Source organism: Podarcis liolepis (assembly GCF_965112155.1).
Source record: "Podarcis liolepis genome assembly, chromosome: 2".
NCBI lineage: Eukaryota > Metazoa > Chordata > Lepidosauria > Squamata > Lacertidae > Podarcis > Podarcis liolepis.
In genome coordinates this window covers 42,923,209-42,942,986 of record NC_139555.1, presented here as the reverse complement: position 1 = coordinate 42,942,986, position 19,778 = coordinate 42,923,209, and the positions used below count along the sequence as shown (strand labels likewise).

The window sequence follows — 19,778 nt, the reverse complement described above, 5'->3', positions numbered from 1 at the left end:
AATGCAGTTTGAAGGATTTTGCAGATAAGAGTACAGTAGCATATAGCAGCTCTGCAATGTGGTCCAATGTTAACATTGTAGGGCAGAGGTGAGGTTGGAATCCAGTTTGGATTTGAAGGGGGGGAATCCCCTGTGCCTCTCAGTTTGCAGCAAAAGTCATTTTACTTTTAATGGGGGGGGGGCAGACCTCCTCCCAGCAGGTCAATCACACCATTGCATACTGATGCAATGTGTGCAGGCTGGCTGCATTTTTAAATGTTCAAAACATTTTTTTTAAATGCATGAAGTAAGGCCCAAGTTAGAGTAGGGGCTTATGTCTTTGATACTAACTTTTCTTTAATCTACCTCAGCCACAAGCTCTGAATACAGGAGCCCTGCTTGTATACTCTTAGATAGTGCTACACTAGGAGTTACCAACACAGTACTGGCACGCTCAGTGTCTACTGAGACATTTCCTGATACTCACAGGGTCCCCTCCCCCAGCTGAAATTTGACTTGAATGAATAGATTGAATCAGTAGGCTGAAGGGCTGAAAATTGATTTTGAAGGAATCTGTTAGAATAGATTGTTGAGTGTGCTTGGGTGTCTTGTGTACCCATCAGTTCAAAGAGGCTGGTGATCCCTGTAAGCAGTTCTAAAAAAGACTCCAAAAACTCAGATTTTCCCCATTGTGATTTTTAATTTTGACATCAAACTCTGAACATAATGCTCAAAATAAGTGAGACACACTCCTAGATATAGGTTATATAGGACATCAAAGACTTTAAGAAAGAGTTGATACCTCGGATTAGCATCACAGCTGCTTCAGACATTGTTATAATGCTGCCAGTTATGCACTAGATTAAAAGGACCACTTACATGTCCTTTGGATGACCTATTCTAATGTGGGCTAGAACAAACTCCTGGGACTATCTCCAGGTAGGTGCTTACTTGAGTGATCAATTGGGAGGAGTGCTTCAGCGAGGCTTTGTGGGTGGTTTTGCTATTTTTAGGAATAAGAATTTTGAGTGGAAAGCATTCCACAAATTTGCAGATTAACACAAATTGGATGGGATTTGTGGGGTACAAATTGGAAGATAAGGTTAGAGCCCAATGGCCCAGGAATAAAGTGGGAAAGCACTCACTTAGAAACTGTACTGTTGAAAAGGTTCTGAGGATTATAAACAATGATAAGGAATTCTACATACAATACCACTTTAACACCATGGCTTCCCCCAAAGAATCCTGGGAACTGTAGTTTGTTAAGGGTGAAGAGATTAATTAGGAGTTTCCAGAAAGTTTAACAAACTACAGCTCCCATACTTCTGTGGGGAGTGGTAAATGAGTGCTATGGTGTGGATGTGACCACAAGAACTGCAATTGCTATTATACATTTAGTAAGTCCATCCCTGGTGCTTTTACCCATATGCTAGCAAGGTAGCAGGTAGGACCCTGAAAAGAACAATAGGTACAATAGGTAGAACAGGGAAAGCTATCTTCTCAGGAAGGGATGATATAAAGCAGACTGAACAGTTTGTTTGTGAAAGACATAACTGCAAACTAAGCCTGTTTTCACACTCCCGTTTATGGTGCACTCACTGCATTTCCAGTGCTAAGTTACCGGTATTTATCTGTGTTCATATAACATTATCCAAGTGCTTATGTTTCCTGTACTTTCTTACCAGAGGAGGTATTCACCTAAGGGTCTTGTCCTTGCCCTGTGCAAGGACTTCCATGTGTGCAATGGGGTTTCCCCTCCTCCCCTCTTGTGCCCCTCTGATATTGGCTCTGGAAGTTGGGCGAACCCTCAGAACAGCACTCCAATCAGTGTGAAGCTGCTTTAGGAAACAATGCTTCAAACTGTAACAAAGTACAAGATACATATGCATGTTGGATAACATTGTGTTAAAATGGATTTAAAACCCAGCACTGGAAATGAAGTGAGTGCCGCAGTAAATGGGATGGCGAACACATCCTAATGTGTTGTTTCTTAAATCAGCTTCATCCCAGTTGGATGCTTTTAGTCACTCCTAATTCATCTGCAGCCAAGGTGGGAACACCTTTGCATAGTGTTAAGACAACCCTGCTGTGGAACACCCTAACTGAGGGCTTGCAACCATTTTCATTTGATAGGTTAGCCAAGAGTTCCATGTATTTGGACAATGGTTGGAGGTGGCTGTTGCCCAAAGACATCTAGACAACACATGCCACACTAATGATGGTCCCAAACATCCACAAAGCTTTGGTCATTTAGGGAATATCCAGCTATATTCAAGAGATGTGAACTCCTTGAAGCTTGTGTCAAGGATCCCATATAGAAAGATCTCCTTCTTCATTTTTATTTTTTTTTAGCAATTGCAACCTGTTGGCTTCTCACAGACAAAGTGGACTTTTAAATTACAGTCAATGTCATTCCAATTACCCTCCTTATAAAGGACAGCACAATTTTCCACACCATCATTATTGTTGGGCTCTCCTTGCCTCCAGAATCTGTAACAGAGAAGCACAGTTAGTACAGAATTGTGAAATCACTGCAGAAGAGACTTGCTGAATTATGTGGATGCCTTCTACGTTTGTAGGGAACCAAAGTTGGGGACCGCCTGATCACAAATCACACCTCGTTGTGCTCTGGAGAGCAAATATACTATACAAAGCTGGTCAAAAAGGGAGGGATGACATGGGAGAGTGAAAAAACAGGAGGAGGGGTAATGCCTCAAAGTGGCAGTGAATGATAACCATGTACAGTGGTACCTCGGGTTAAGAACTTAATTCGTTCTGGAGGTCCGTTCTTAACCTGAAACTGCAGCTCTTTCAGACTTCCTTTCATGCCATATTTCAGCTTCACACTTGAAAGCTCTGTGTCTGAGCACGGGGGAGGGGTGTCAGTCTCTGGGACAACCCACGTTTTACCTCTGAATTGGGGCAAACGGCAAACTGATAAAAACCTGCTTGCCGTTTGCTCCAATTCAGCGGTAAAATGTGGGTTTCCTCAGGGAAAGCGCCAGAACAAAGAACAAACAAGCAAGACTTTTGGACCCAGAGCTTTATAGCCCAGACCTGTGCCTAGAAACACAGCACAAAAGTCTGGATGAGCCCTGTATCTAGGAAAGCAGCTAGAATAGTTGATTCAGCTGCTTGAGCTGCTCCACTAGATCAAGTCAAGGGATTGAATCCTATGGAAGGAGCATAACAGAAAGAAAGTTTCTTTCCTCTCCATCCTTCTGCCTCCCAGAAAAGCTGCTCCAGAGTAATAAACAATGTGGGATGTTGCTCTGGCCAGGGTTATGCAATCCTCTCTTCCCACAACAGTCCCCTGAGCTGCATTCCACATTGTTATTCCCCTGCCCCACACCCCATGAACCCCCTTGAGAAGCTTTCAGGGGCGCAGGAGGCTGCAGGGTAAAAGAGGAATGGCTATGTGGCTCCTGGGAATTCCTGACACCGTTCTGCCCCCTGCCTTTTCCCTGTAAGGGGTCCAGAAAGAAGAGATAGGTATCATCCACATACCTTTCTGTTGGTGCTGTTCCATCAACCCACTGCCACGCTCCCTCGTTCACTGCATCACTTATGCCAATCCAGACCGAGGTGAGCTTTATTTTTGTAACCACAAAATTCTAGGAAGAAAAACATGTAGCACCTTCACAAATGCTGTAGCACATGAAATCCATAGTCTGCCTAGCTGCAATATGTTGCTGTGATAAAAATGCATTCAGGAGATTGGCCTGAATGATTGCTCAAGAATTCCGCCACCCCAATCCTGTCACTCGGTCATGGGTTCGAGACCCTCGTTGGGCGAAAAGGTTCCTGTATTGCAGGGGGTTGGACTTGATGATCCTAGTGGTCCATTTCAAGTCTAAATTTCTATGATTCTATGCCTATACTTGCATATTCCTGTTTGTTCTAAGGATTGTCACTGATGGCCCGAGGGTCTCCTCCACATGACCAGTTTACTGAGCATTCATGATTTGCTTGCACACAGCTTACATGGAGATTAGGCTATGTCTAGTCTTTATTCAGCATTTATTCTGGTTTGTAGGGCCTACACATTCTCTTTGAGAACTACAAAAGCCTGTTTTTTCTTGCACTAGGGTGGATTTGTTGCACTAGGGTGACAAAGGGCTTTAATCAACCTTAATGGTGCACACCTAAATTTCTGGTGTATACTTGAATCTCTCCCACAAAATAGGGACCATCTGGAGGCACCCTGAATGACTGGCCTTTTGCCTCCATTTGTGCTCCCTGCAGAGGATGATGCTATCAATTTGTGGGTGGGTAGGGGAGAGAAACATCTATGTGGCCTTAGGCTACTTGGAGGGAAGGTGGGATATAAACAGATAGCAGTACACAGATAGTGTCAGGAGTGCATGCAGGAGCTAGGCCCTGTGACCAGTAGGGCTTCACAAGACTGGGGCCTTCCTAAGTTTGTTCTGGAGAGGCAAGGTGCGGCCGCACAGGTGAGACCGCTTGGTAACTCACTGCACCTGGTCGCAAGAGCCAGGAAGGGATATAAGGTCAGCATTTCCCTTTGGCTCTTTGCCACAGCAACTTGTTTCCTGCCTTGCTGCATTCGGTTTCTTGCTTCCTGATCCTCGGACCTCAGCTTCTTGAGTCCTTGTTTCCTGATCCTCGGACCTCAGCTTCTCGACCCTTGGACCCTTGACTTTGTGACTCCCTGCTTCCTGACCCTCGGACCCCTGGTTTCTGGACTCTCATTCCTGCTCCCACCCCGCCATTTTGCCTCCGGTCCTGACGTCCTCTGCCAGGACTCTGACCCATAGACTGGACCGTGACAGACAGAATAAGTGCAAGACCTGTAAAACCTGCCCACTCAGAACTTATATATGTATGACAATATGTTAGCTGATTTTAAAAATTAAAAATGAATTACCAGAGTGGTGATGTATTTTCTTAGGTTTCCCTATCCTCTTCTCTACCCATATATTGCCTAGGTCCAGGAAAGCAACAGCTAGGAACTGGAAGCTGCTTGAATTCTTAGGAAAATCTGGTTTGGATAGAGTATAATTACAGGGCCAAGCAAAAGACAGTTTTATGAATGAACAGAGCAAATGCGCCTTACGACCAAAGGTGCTGCTCAGACCTGCTCACGCTTGCTGTTAATAATGACCAGGTGGGAACTGATAGTAATGCAGAATTTTCTGGCATCTTCCCATTGTTTTTCGTCTTCTGAGTAGTAGTAGCAACTTCCTAGAAACTCATGCCAGGATAAAGGGTCAGTCCTCCTGCAGATTTCTGAAAGAGGGAAAAGTTTTATATGGAAACTATCAATAAGAATAGTGGCAGTAAAGGGAAGATTGATTAACTGGAGTGCAAGCTGAACTGTAGCAGAACAGAAACAGTTCTGATTGCAACAAAGATAGGATGTCTCTTTATACATCGCTATTTGGGATTAGAACCACTAAGATGGCAAGACACATCTCAGGGTTAGGAACTGTCATAATGTGGTCTAAAACATGGAGGTTGGGATGTTCCCCCCTCTACTATCCCTGCATAGAGCCCCAGTTTGTCAAATAGATTTGACCAGAGGTTTCCGTGGATAAATTCTGTTCAGTGATGCTTTTTGCTTTTCTATATCAGTTGCTTACATCTTGTTCCTCTCGCACATACCTCTATTTTCCAATGCATTTATTTTTCCATCCAATTTAGATATTTGTTCCTCCACTCTTCTATCAGTTGTTTCACTCCTCTTGTAATTACTTTCTTCTAAAGCTTTAAGTTCTTTCAGAAAAGCGGTCTTCAATTTGTCAGCTGTTAGAGGGATGATTGAAACATCACAGCTTTCCTGTGGGCAGCTGGTATTCAGCTTCCCAAGCTCAGAGAAGATGGCAGCATCTAGAAGGGCAAGAGATGGGCATCATTGCATGAGCCACCCTGGAGCCCCATCCCATTGTTGCTGTTTCCTCCAGAGGCAGGTCTTCAGTCAGACATTTTATGGGGAAGGAACCTAAGCATACAGGGAAGGGATCATTACAGAACAACAGGAATGCAAAGCCAATATGTGTAAAGTTATTTAACATTACAGTGGTACCTCGGGTTATGAGCTTAATTCATTCCTGAGGTCTGTTCTTAACCTGAAACCGTTCTTAACCTGAGGTCCCACTTTAGCTAAGGGGGCCTCCCTCTGCTGCCACGCCGCCGCCACCGCGTAATTTCTGTTCTCATCCTGGGGCAAAGTTCTTAAACCGAGGTACTACTTCCAGGTTAGCGGAGTTTGTAACCCAAAGTATTACAAACACCTGAGGTGTTTGTAACCTGAGGTACCACTGTATTAAATACCAATAAAATGAAATGTAATTTCATATTTTAGAGAGAGAAAAATATGGGTCAGTTATCCCAGTGCCTTTGCATTCACAGGCCAGTTTACGTCTTCCCAGTTCACTTCTTCCTGAACATTTAAGTAGCATACTGCATGCATGGCCTTCCTTATAACTTCTGTAGTAAAAATACTAGATGCTTCTTTTCAAATGAAAGCTAAATATTCAAGGTGGGGAGCTAGAATATATGTGAAGAGCCCAGCCCTGCCCACGCAGCTCGCCCTATAGCCACAGCCTGTGACAGAATACAGTGGATTCAGTCAGGAATTCCCCATTTCCCTCTGTTGGTCACACTCTCTGACTTGGGAGTGGGACTGCTGGGTTCTGTGAGGCACAGAGCCCCTCCAATGGTACTGTGACTGGCCTTGCACTTACCAAGGCTCAGCCAAAGGGATTGACCTACCCCCCCCCCCCACAACTTTCCAGTGTAATTACTGAGATCTGAAACTTGCGAAGATGACAGTCTTGGGAGATGCCAGCCAAACCACAGAGAGCCATGAAGCTCATTTGTTTGTACGCAGCCCTTCCTTTCCTTCCTTGCTGCAGCACCACAGTACACCATATACGTGTACATATAAATCTTCTTTCCCTTTTGAGTCCCAGTCCCTCACTGCTTTTATCTCTTGAAGCTGGGGTGCTCCACAGTGTGTCTTGACACACATGAACACCCCTCCTACTTCTTGCACTCACGCTGTACAAGGAGAATGATGCCGATCAGGAGACCCACAAGAGCCAGGAGCAGAACCAGGCAGTTTCTCCAACAGCCTTTCCATTGGGCTGGAGTTAAGGTCCATCGGGCTAGAGTTAAGGTGCATTGAGCTGTGGCTGGGTGGAGAGAGAGAAAGAGGGAGGGAGAGATTTGAAACAGCTCAGAATGGCAACTTCAGGAAAAAAGAGAAACCAATAGCAAGCAGGCTGCTGCCATGGTGAGGCATTGCCAGTGTAAGGGTGCCGCAAAGGCATTCAGGATAGCATGCTGGAGCTGTGGAGAAGCTGGGGTAATTGTAAGGGTGATATAAGCTATGCTGTGGATACAAAAAAGGCATGGTCTGAGTGATTGTCTGCAATATGTTAACCAGTAGGGTTGCCATACGTCTGGAATTTCACAGACATATCTGGAATACTGCAACCGGAAGCAGTGTCCCGGTGGAAATCAGCAAAATGTCTAGGAAAATCCAGAAGTATGGCAACCCATGTCAGCAGTGTTGTCATATTTATTTGCAATTTTGCAAAAAAAGAAGAAGTTAGTGTCCGAATTTTCACTTTTTGAAATATGGCAGCCCTATTAACCATGGCTTATAAACTATGGTTAGCTATAATTAACAAGGCCACTGTTACAAGGCCACAGTGTACGCATAGCTGCCATCCCAGTCTTCCCTTATGCATAATAGCCAACAGAGGGCAGCAACACTGAAGCAAGCAAGGGTCCGTTCTTCTCATACCTGGTGGTTCAGGCAGTGCCTTTGGCTCCTCCATTTCCTGAGGCACCGAGATGCTGTCATAGTCGCTCTCTTTGTCAAAGTCTTCATATTCGTCTAGACAGGGGGGTGGACAGAGTTAACTTTTGGAATGTACCAATACGGATATCAACGGGAGCTGGTACGCTCCTCTTCCCAGTTGTAGCAGGTGAGCTCTGCTTCCCACAATTTTTTTTTTTGCTGCTCTTGAATCTGAGTCCACGCCTATTTCTTCTTCGCCTCTCCACCCATGCTTCAGAAGGTGGGCTGTCGCTTCCCCCCACCCCAAAACACATCCCAAGTTTATCTAATTAACTTTAGTCCAGCAGCTTATGCTTTAAAGCAAACCTCAACTGTCCATTTGCTAAGCTTGAGACACTTCTATCCCAGAAGGCATGGGTGGGTGGAAGGAGTAACTTAATAATACATAGCACCTCTCTTGCTCCCCTGCTGACCATATTTTAGCAAAAAAAAATACCTTCTACAATTCCAGTTTTCCTTACGGGTTGTTGGGGTAGGGGACGGCAAGACCCATACAGCTGGAGATCTTCTCCTCTGCTTGATACTCCTGTGTCATCATACATGGTCTACACTGAAGAAAGTGAGATGCTCACTTGAAATACAAATCTTCCTCCTGCTCTCAGGTTTCATTTCATCTATTTTCTTTGGTTTCTCTTCCTTTTAAAATGGTTTGTGGCAGATTCAATATCTTGGTATATAAGGGAACATCAGCTGTGTTTGGGTTACACCTGAGCAAAATTAGTGAGAGTTAATTTTCTATTTTTATTAATAAACATACTTCTAGTCATATATAAATATTGAAACATAGAACATAGAACCTAAGATAAGCAATAGCAGTCCATTAACATTTATTTTATTTATTGTAATTTTATTTATGATAATAAAAAACAACAGTGACTAAACAATACATAGTTCTCCATGAAGTGTAGGAGTAGAAAGCAATCTAGGCCACATTCACACCACACATTTAAAGTACTTTTATGCCACTTTAAACAGTCACGGCTTCTTCCCCCAAAGAATTCTGGGAGTTGTTTGTTAAAGGTGCTAAGGGTTGTTAGTAAATCTCTATTTGCCTTCCAGAGCTACAGTTCCCAGAGTTCCCTGCAAAGAGGCAGTGATTGTTAAGCCACTGTGAGAACTGTAGCCCTAGGAGAGGAAGAGGGGTCTTAACAAGCCAGAGCTCTCAAGAGTCTTTGGGGGAAGCCACGACTGGTTTGACTTCACCCCTGAAGGTACACTTTTCCATTGCGCCCCGAGACAGACGGGTGCCAATCAACCAACTATGCTTTAAATGTATGATGTGAACCCCACTCAAGAGTCACATTTCATCCTGTGGCTTCCTGAACAGGAAGTTGCATAGCCAGCTTTTCAGTTCATCAAGTTCTTCCCAAATTATTTCTGAGTTCCTTGTGGTTTAAAAAAGTACAGGCCTTTATTAATAAACGTAAAAAAGGGAAACCACTCTTCTTCAAACATACCATGCCTAATTATCCCCCATGATATTCTTGCAGAAAAGCTGGTAAAATGTGGACTGGACAAGGTAACTTAGGTGGATTTGTAGCTGGTTGACTGAATGAATCCAAAAAGTGCTCATTAATGGTTCCTCGTCATCATTTATAAATGACTTGGATGAAAGAATTGAAGGGATGCTCATCAAATTTACAGATGACATCAAACTGGGAGGACAAAATTGGGATTCAAGATGACCTTAACAGATTGGCGAACTGGTCCCTTACAAGATTAATTTTGTTATGTAGTGTACTTTCACCCTGGGCCAACAGGGGGATACTGTATATAGTTTTCACTCAGGTCTGTAGATAGTTTTCACTCAGGTCCGCGTCTGTTATTTTAGGCGGGAACTCTGGGCTGTTGTGGTTACAATGTTGACAGCCGGCTGCCTATAAATACAGGCCGGCTGAGCTGTTCGCAGGCAGTTCTATTCCAGTTTACCATAATAAAGAGCTACTTGAAGAAATCGCTGTGCCGGCTGCTATGTCAACCCACGACTTAACACTGGCGACGAAGGTGGGATGGATGGACATCAGAGCACAGCCAGATGCGGCCAGCCTCTGAACTGAGCTGAATCACTGAGCTGAATCACAGAGCAAAATCACTGAGCGAAATCACTGGGCAGAACCAATTCAGAGCTGACTGTTCTGGCTAGAGCACTGTGTTCCATCCCTCGCCCTTCACGCCGGCATCGGAATCATGGCTTCACTTGTGCCTCTACCGCCTTTTGCGCCAGCCTCTGAATCATGGGACTCCTACCTCGCTCGGTTCGACTGCTACCTCCAAGCCAACGAGCTGACAGAAGTATCACAGGAGCGGAAGCGGGGCCTATTCCTCAGCCTCTGTGGGCCTGAGGTGTTTGAGACGGCCCGAGCGTTGGTTGCGCCTGAAGCAGTCCAGGCAACACCATGGGACACGATCCAAGAGAAGCTCCGCAACCACTACGCACCAAAGCCGTCCAAGATTGCTGCCCGCCATGCGTTCTACCACCGGAACCAGGCAGAGGGGGAGTCAATCAACAACTACACCACCGCCCTGCGACAGGCTGCAATGCACTGTGAGTTCCGAGACTTAGACGATGCCCTGATGGATCGAATCGTCTGCGGGGTCCGGGACATCCATCTGCAACGGCGTCTCCTAGCCAAGCCAGACCTCACGCTACAGAAAGCCATTGAGGAGGCTGTGGCCTCAGAAGCTGCTGAACGCTCCGCCCAGGAGATCCGCAAGTCCAGCAGCCCGCGTCTTGCTAGGGAGCCAGTTCCGGTGCATCATGAAGAGGCCAGCAGTGAGGAGGCATCCTCCAGTGAAGACGATGACGTGCACCAGACAAAGCGGGAGCGCAGGAAGTTCCAACAGAAGTCCAAGGGCCAACCGGAATGTGCTGGCTGCGGAGGCAACCATTCCCGTGCCAAGTGTCGATTCAGAGACGCCATCTGTAGGAAGTGTTCCAGAAGGGGCCACATCGCTAAGGTCTGCCGATCGGCTCCGTCTGACACCCCCCCTTCATCGACTCGCAAGTCCAAGTCTTCACTCCAGTCTGCCAAGGAAAGTTGTTTCGCTCTCACCAACTGCCGCTGCCCGTCTGGAACCACGATTGGCCAAACCGACTCGCCTACGCGACGCAAGCTGAACGTCACGGTGGTCATTGAAGGAGCTCCATGTGACATGGAGATCGACACCGGGTCTGCCCTGTCCATCGTGTCATGGAGCACCATCAAAAGACTGGTACCCAGAGTGTCCAAAAGGCAACTCGACTCTCACCGCGTACACCTGAGAGACTACCAGGGAAACGACATTCCCGTGGTAGGCGTTGGCCGGTTCCGGATCGCCTTCAAGGATTTTTCGGGCCTGCTCCGGTTGGTGGTGGTCGAAGGTCAGCGGCCAAGCCTCCTAGGGCTAGACTGGTTTGATGCCCTCGGCCTGGAAGTCACCGGCATCAACTGCATCTCTAACGCAGAGACTGAGGGTCTGGTCAAAGACTTTGCCGAGGTTTTTGACGGCACCTTGGGCCAATATACAGGTACGCCCATCTCCTTTAGCCTTGATCCACAAGTCGCCCCCATCAAGCTAAAGCCACGCCGGGTTCCCTTTGCTCTCAAGGCTAAGGTGGACGAACAACTGGACAAACTGATCGCCCAAGGAGTTTTGGAGCCGGTTGACCACGCAAAGTGGGAAACCCCCATCGTCACGCCTGTCAAGCCAGATGGGTCGGTGAGAATCTGCGCTGACTACAAGTGCACGATCAACAAGGCACTTCAGCAGCACGCTTATCCGGTTCCTGTTGTCCAACACCTGCTGCATTCCCTGGGTGAGGGTAAGGTCTTCGCTAAGCTGGACCTTGCCCAAGCCTATCAACAACTGCCAGTCGATGATGCCACTGCTGAAGCCCAGACGATCGTCACCCACCGGGGGGCTTTCCGTTGCCGCCGGTTGCAGTTCGGGGTGAGTGTGGCTCCTGGCATCTTCCAAAGCCTTATGGAGCGTCTCCTGCAAGGGCTTCCGGGCGTGGTACCATATTTTGATGACGTCTTGGTGTCTGCAGACTCACACCAGCAGCTGTTCGAGCGCCTCCGTGCCGTGCTGACCAGGTTCCAGGAGGCCGGGCTCAAGGTAAAGAGGGACAAGTGCCAGATCGCCGTTCCACAGGTAGAGTTCCTGGGCTATCTTATCGATGCCTCCGGTCTTCATCCAACCACATCCAAGATCCGCGCTATCCAGCAGGCCCCCACCCCAAAGAACAAAACGGAGTTGCAGGCATTCCTGGGGCTGCTGAACTTTTATAACATGTTCCTGCCCCACAAAGCCACAGTGGCTGAGCCTCTTCACCGACTCCTTAGCACTAAGACGCCTTGGGCCTGGGGTCATCGGGAGACGGCGGCCTTCAACGCGGTCAAGGCTCTCCTTTCTTCAGACAGTGTGCTGGTACAGTACAGTGAATCCAGGCCGCTGGTCCTTGCCTGCGACGCCTCACCTTTTGGCATTGGTGCTGTCCTTAGTCACCGTTTTCCAGATGGAAGAGAAGCACCGCTCGCCTACTTTTCCAGGACACTATCTCCGACGGAACGGAATTACAGCCAGCTCGACAAGGAGGCATTGGCACTTGTGGCTGGAGTGAAGAGGTTCCATGAATACCTCTATGGCAGGACTTTTGACCTCATCACTGACCACAAGCCACTCCTGGGCCTCCTCGCCGGTGATCGTCCAACTCCACCGGTCCTCTCACCACGCATGCTGCGATGGACTGTTTTCCTGGCTGCCTACCACTACCGGCTCATCCATCGCCCGGGGAAATCGATGGGCCATGCCGACGCCCTCAGCCGTTGCCCTCTTCCAGCATTTGTGGAAGACCCGGCTCCAGCTTCATCGCTCCTTCTGATTGAGGATCTTCCGGCAGCGCCTGTATCGGCTGCCACTGTGGCCTCCGCATCTGCCCAGGATCGCACCATCAGCCGGGTGCTCAACTGGGTGTGGAGGGGGTGGCCACAAGGGCCTTTTGCATCGGAGTTTCAGCCCTTCGCAACCAGACAACATGAACTCTCAGCTCATCGCGGCTGCCTGCTGTGGGGAGACCACGTCGTGATTCCCCAGGGACTCCGTCAGCGCGTCCTGGAGGCTCTGCACGTTGGCCACCCGGGAATTGTCAAAATGAAGGCGTTGGCTCGGTGTTACGTCTGGTGGCCTAAGATGGACGATGCCATCACTGCCTGGGTGTCCGCCTGTCAAGCGTGCCAGGAGTCGAGGCCTGCACCACCGGCAGCTAAGGGACACACCTGGGAGACGCCAAAGACACCCTGGTCGAGGGTGCACATCGATCTGGCTGGCCCCTTTCACGGCCGGACCTTTATGGTAGTGGTGGACGCCTATTCCAAATGGCTGGAGGTCGCCCTGATGCCCTCCACCACTACCGAAGCTGTCATCCGGGTGCTGCGAGGCCTGTTTGCAACGCATGGGTGTCCTGATGTCCTTGTCTCTGACAACGGACCGCAGTTCACGTCAGGCACGTTTGAGCGGTATCTTTTGGGACTGGGCATCCGCCATGCCCTAACGGCACCCTTTCATCCATCCAGCAACGGGCAAGCGGAAAGAATGGTGCGCTCGACAAAAGAGGCACTGGCGCGCCTGGACCGGGGAGACTGGCATGAGCGGGTTGCCGAATACTTGTTCGTGCAACACATCACCCCTCATACGGCCACAGGGAGGAGTCCTGCTGAACTGCTTATGGGCCGCCGCCTCAGGTCACCGCTCGACCGGCTACACCCAGACTTTGCCGTGGCTGAACCCCCAGGCTGTGCCAACGCACCACGGTCATTTGTCCCAGGAAACCAGGTCTTTGCCCGGAACTATGTGGGGGACATCCCTTGGGTGCCAGCCACAGTAGTGGGAGTCACTGGACCTCGCTCGTACCAGGTGGCACTCGAAGACGGACGCTTGTGGCGACGGCACATAGACCAGCTTAGGCGCAGGGTTGGGGACTTGGACACTACCGAGGTGCCCCCAACTGCGCTTGCGGCTCCAGAAGAGACACGTACAGATGGCGAGGCCCCACCTACACCTCCCTCGCAAGCTGCCAGCGTGGAGCCGAACCAAGCCGTTTCAGAACAGACTCAGACCACTCCACTTGCGGAGGCTCCACCCACAGCAGCGGATCCAGGGGAGTTGGTTCCAACACCACCTAGGGTCGCACCACAGCCTCAGCGAGAACTGTGTGGCCCTCCGGACTTGGCTACCAGTCCCCGGCGGTCTGGCAGAGTTTCCAAGCGCCCAACTTATTTAAAGGACTATGTTGTTGGACAGGTATCACTGTTGGTCTAAGTATGGGAAATGTAACCGATATGCTTTTGTGCTTAATTGAACCATTACGCGTAGTGCTGTATATAAGGAAACCATTACGATTGTAACTAACGCCTTATCTCGGTGGGGAGGGGTGTTATGTAGTGTACTTTCACCCTGGGCCAACAGGGGGATACTGTATATAGTTTTCACTCAGGTCTGTAGATAGTTTTCACTCAGGTCCGCGTCTGTTATTTTAGGCGGGAACTCTGGGCTGTTGTGGTTACAATGTTGACAGCCGGCTGCCTATAAATACAGGCCGGCTGAGCTGTTCGCAGGCAGTTCTATTCCAGTTTACCATAATAAAGAGCTACTTGAAGAAATCGCTGTGCCGGCTGCTATGTCAACCCACGACTTAACAAATTTCAACACGGACAAATGTAAGGTTCTACACTTAGGAAGAACCAGCAGCACAAATATAAGATGTGGGACACCTGTGAAAAGGATCTAGGGGTCTTAGTAGACCACAAGCTCAACGTAAGTAATGCAGCAGTAAAAAAAAAAGCTACGGTAATGCTGTTCCAGGCTGCATCAACAGAAGTATAGTGTCCAGATCAAGGGAAGTAAGAGTACTGCTTTATTTTGCTTTCTTCAGACTGTACCTGGAATACTGTGTCCAGGTTTGCCTCTGCAGCTTTGACCTTCTCTCCTGCTCCCATCATTGCCTAAAATTTTTGGCTCATCTTGATCAGAGTTTACAAAGCTGCTCATCTTCAGGGATGGGTGGGGTTGCGCACAGGCCTTGCGCTTCCTGCCCTAAGCAGTGTCTGGGCCCCCGTGTCACAGGGGAGTCCCGGCATGTGTCATGTCTGCAGCAGGCCAATCTGGCTGGCTGGGTGCATGGCTTGTCGCATTTAAGCGGCTGCACAGCCGGGAGCTCCTTCTTGTGCTTTGGACCTTGGTTGGGTGCCGTTGAGGGGCCTGGTAGACTTTTTCCACTTGGCAAACTGGCACCAGCCACTTGGTTTTCACCTACCTTGTAGCAAATCATCACAACTTTGTAAGATTTGGCGGTTAGGCACTGGAAAAGCTTGGTTTATGAGAGGGGAGGTTGTGGCTATCACCTGCCCCTCCCCTTTAAGGGTGTTCCGTTAAAGGAATCCTGGGGTCATGGTTACTGTCCAAAGCCTGGGTGGTGGCTAGGGCCGTGGCATGACCTTTCCAGTGACCCCAGGGGAGCTCTGAGGTGATGTACATCAACAGGGTTCCCCCTACAGGTAGTTAACCCTTGTGAGACTTCCTGCATGGCAGGCAGGAGTCAGATATAGTCGTTTTGGGTCCAGTGCCTAAAGCCAACACCACTCACATTCTGTAACCAATAAAAGTTGTGGCCTTTTTTGCCCATTAACCTAAAATACTGGTGTCCACATGTTTTTATTCATCAAAGGAGGGGGTGCGAGGCCTCGATGTGCAACTAACTTCATAGCTTCCTTCTTTCCACTCCAAGAAAACTTTACCTCAGCTATCAGGATCTCAACTGCACCTTCCATAAGCACCTTCTAGGTTTGTTGTTTGGAAGGGATAATCTCTGAGACCAGTATATCTAGTGTGGTCCAGTACATGCTGTTCATTAAAAGCTCCTCACTTAGCTCAGTGTCAAGGGTTTTAACTTTCTCAAACCTCACTTTACAGTTTAATCTTTTGTGAGGGCCCTGAGGAGGCCTCTCCAGTTGTCACTGAGGCTTCAGCACAAAGATGCTGGAGGTGACCTAGATTTCCACACTTGCCCCCAGTCACCTAATATACTTACCCACACATCTAACACCATACATACTATCATATGCTTACTCCCATTTTTATACAATATCATTTACATATTCATCAGCACATCAGATCTGATGTGTTTGCACTGATGGAACAATCAGAAGATTCCAGCATTGAATTACTCGCAATGTTTCCCATCCACATTAGTGGATGGGATTTGATGGGACTTCACAACCTCCATGCGGATGTCTCAGTACATCAGCAGTTCAACACATGTAATCAGGGATCCCTTTTCCCTGATCTTCACCTCAGAGTGGACTGGTAATACTCCATTGATAGGTGGATTCACTGTGAGTTCGTTCTCACAGATGAACCATTCCCTGATGAGGTTTGGGCTGGATATAGCTACTCCCCTCTGCAAGAGTAGGGAACCCTTGAGTTGGTCCGTCTTTGGAGACTGATGGAATCTGATGCTCTGGGAAATTTCTCTGCTGACACATAGTCACTGACATGATCGCCCCTGAGTGTCCTTGCTGTCATTACAAAACATACAGATTGCTTTGGTATTCCAGTGCCCTGTGTGTGTTAAAGGTCTCACCTCATCTTTAAAAACAGTATCTTTAAAAACAATGGCAAAAATAGGGTTGCCATAAGTCCAGAATTTCCCGGACATATAAAGAATCCAGCTGTCTCTAGCAGTGTCTGAGCAGAAATCAGGGAAAATGTCTGAGAAAATCCAGATGTATGGCAGCCCATGTCGGCAGTGCCGTTATTTATTTATTTATTTATTTGATAAATATACTGCCCTTATACCCAGAGGTCTCAGGCCGGTTCACAGAACAAAATCAAAATATAAAACCACAAGATATATAATAAAAAAAATAAAAAATAACCCAATAACTTCCCCCAAAGCCACATTTTAAAAGGGCATAGGATGTCAATCAAGTCAACCAAAGGCCTGGTTAAAAAGGAACATTTTTGCCTGGAGCCTAAAAGTGTATAATGGCAAACTTTCCTGGGGCCATTTCTTTATAAAAATAGCTCAAAAATGGCATATTTTTTTGTGTGATTTTGCCCAAAGAAGCTTAACAACTTTTCTTTCTGGATTTTCACTGTTTGAAATATGGCAACCCGCAAAAAGAACCATCACAAAAAGGTGTGTGCATGGCGGGGAACTATCTCTCTGTTTAATTTGAGCACAAATGTTACTGCTCTGTTATTTTTAAAATGTGAGCTAAATTTTCATGTGGACCAGTGAAATGGAAGGCCTTTCCCAACTCTCTTAAAAACGTTTTCTATCTCCAGCCCAGGAAATGGAATGCTGACACGAACAGAAGAGCAAAAAGAGAAGTTGTGGTGTCGTGATTCAGGATATCACAGATGGAGTCCTGCTGTGTCATCTCCTCAGGGCTAACCAAAACTAATGCTGCTTTTCTTTTGCTTTAAACAAAATTTCCACCCTGCCCTTCCATATCAAAAATCCCAGAGCAGCTACTAATGAAGGAAGAATACAAACCATAAAATCAATAAAATGTACTTTGAAATAACAAGTATATGAAGAACAGAACAATGAAAATCGACACCACAGATTTAAATCTAAAAGGCCTAGCGCAGACATCTTCAACCGGTTGACTGTGATCGGCAGGTAGATCGCTTGGGTGCTCCAGGTTGATCACGGGATTACAAACAGTGATCGCCTGTGTGCTCCTGATCTTTTGCGCCCCACCCCACCCCGCCCCCAGCACGATGTCCCATCGCCGCCACCTCAGTGAAAGCTTGTATTCCCTGCCTTGGCGGCATAGTTTTGAAAGGAGAGTACTGCCACAGAGCTTAAGGCACCATACAAGTTGCTTGCAGGCAGTTATGCATCCAGGAACTGACCAGACCCAGACCTTCTTGGCGGCTTTAGCAAAGTGGTGGTCTCATGTGCCTTCAGACTATACCATGGGGCACTGACTTCTTTGTGCAACTCCCTAGGGAAACCTTTACAGACCTTTTACTGAAGAGATTCCTCTATCCTAGGACTACCTGTGTCATAAGAAGTTGGATGTGCTCAGAGGCAAGTCTCTAAAGAAACATTAGACAGATCATGAAGGCATTTGTCATAGAGAAGCAGTTGAGGGTGCTTACCCTTTCCTCATCAGCCATTGGCTGTTCCAATTCCAGTGGCTTTTATTTATGTGGTTTCCAAATGGAACTCACATTTTGAAGGCTAGAGGAGGAACAGCCACTGCTGAGGTGATCTGAAAAGCAGCAGGAGGAAAAGATTTGAGCACCCTTGGTGCTTCTCCACTCTGAATTCCCTTCTTCCAAAGTTGTTTTTCTTTAAACGAAACAAACCAAGGAATGAACACGAACATACATTTGTGTGTAATGTGTAGGTGAGGCTTCAAAGTTGTTCAGATCCATGCTTTTCTGCCTAGAGGCAGGAAGCGAAGAAAGTATCAGACTCAAGTCTGTGTCAGACTTTTCTAAAGAATTAAAATGCCTTTTATTAAGAAATCTGAGAGGCGCGTACATTTTTGGCAAACAGCCTGCCCACATTCGTTTCACAACCTCTTTTCCTCCAAATCCCTCTTTGACAACAGTGACTCACACGACACAGTGGATCTTTGAGAAAAAACGTGTCCTGAGAGCTTCACGTTCACCAAATTGGAAAGAATGTGAAGGACAGCAGGACAAGGTGTGAAAGCGTAAAGAAAAAAATATTTTCAGAATATATAGTCTTCTCTCCCCCCCCCCAACTGAACAGCTTTTCAGCACATACAGTATGATAATGAAAGCATCCATTGACATTGTATACTTTCACAATCATTGTGTTATGCTGCGCATTGTGTTATGCTGCGTAGTAACTAAAACAAAACCCAAATTTGGTGACAGATAAAACCTACAGCTATGTATATCAAAGCTTAACAATGAAGGTGTCAGGTGGATCCAGTCTGGAGTGGGAATTCCATAAACAGAGCACCATCACACAAAAATAGTCTTTTTGCCATTTGTTACCTCTCTAGTGAAGCAAAATACGAAATGCCTCAATGGAAATATTACCTAAGGAGGACACATAAAGCCCCTTGGTTGTTCAAGGCACATGAGATACAGGCCATGAGGGCAAATGCTGCAGCTCCCACTGAAAAGCCATTTGGCAAGAGTGAGAAGGCCTCCCAGACACCCAAAGCACTGCTCCTCCATGCTGGGAACAATTGTGGGCCTATCAAGATCCCCCTTATATGAAGGAGATCTATGTAAGGTCAAATGGGTGAGTGGATGGGCAAATCTATCAATTTTGGTTTCTCAGTTTCTCATTTTTATAATTTTAAATTCAATCCACCATATTTCCACATTAGTTAGTGATTTACTTTTTTAAAGCCCTCATGAAAATCACCAGCATTTTAGCACAAATTTCACCTAATATACACATTCTTGTGTGCAATTTAGTCTAATATACTTTTTTTGCAAAGCCATTTTCTATAATATAATGCACCATTGCCTGTTATTTTCACCAACACATGCATTTTTTATGCACACCTTAGTCTAGTGTATGTACATATATATATTAGTACATATTACTTGGCTGGAGATCTGCACTGCAAAATTCAGAGCAGTGTGAACTTTTTAAGTATTCCTGTGTTTTGGTTTACATATTGTTTTGAAAAGTGCAAATCAGGTTGGTTTGCATTTAAATGCAAACTGAATTGAATACCTCCTGTATACCTGGTAACCAACAGGGGTATATCTGGCTGATTAGGTGCTGCGCTGCAAGATGCTGCTTCACTTGGAGGAGCCCAGCCTTCTCCAGTAACCTCCTACTGAAGAACACGGGGACCTCTGATTGGCTGTTCAGCACTGGGGTCCTCAGAATCCAAGGATGCTACATCCTTAGGCTGGGACATGTTAATCTGCCAAAACTACATTTCCATTTGCCCAGCCACTTCCCCCTGGGAAAACC

At 47.1% G+C, this 19,778-nt stretch overlaps 1 protein-coding gene across 1 annotated transcript; it reads right to left on the bottom strand.

Moving 5' to 3' along the window:
* Positions 1–659: 659 nt before the first annotated feature.
* Positions 660–18,243, bottom strand: LOC310700300 (uncharacterized protein). Its single transcript, XM_083489563.1, has 8 exons — positions 17,963–18,243; positions 8,247–8,517; positions 7,754–7,846; positions 7,002–7,136; positions 5,605–5,829; positions 5,078–5,229; positions 3,487–3,593; positions 660–2,469 (listed from the first exon to the last, which is right to left on the bottom strand). The coding sequence occupies exons 2-8, from the start codon at positions 8,350–8,352 to the stop codon at positions 2,328–2,330; spliced, it is 960 nt and encodes a 319-aa protein (XP_083345689.1). The 5' UTR covers positions 8,353–8,517; positions 17,963–18,243; the 3' UTR covers positions 660–2,327.
* Positions 18,244–19,778: the final 1,535 nt, after the last annotated feature.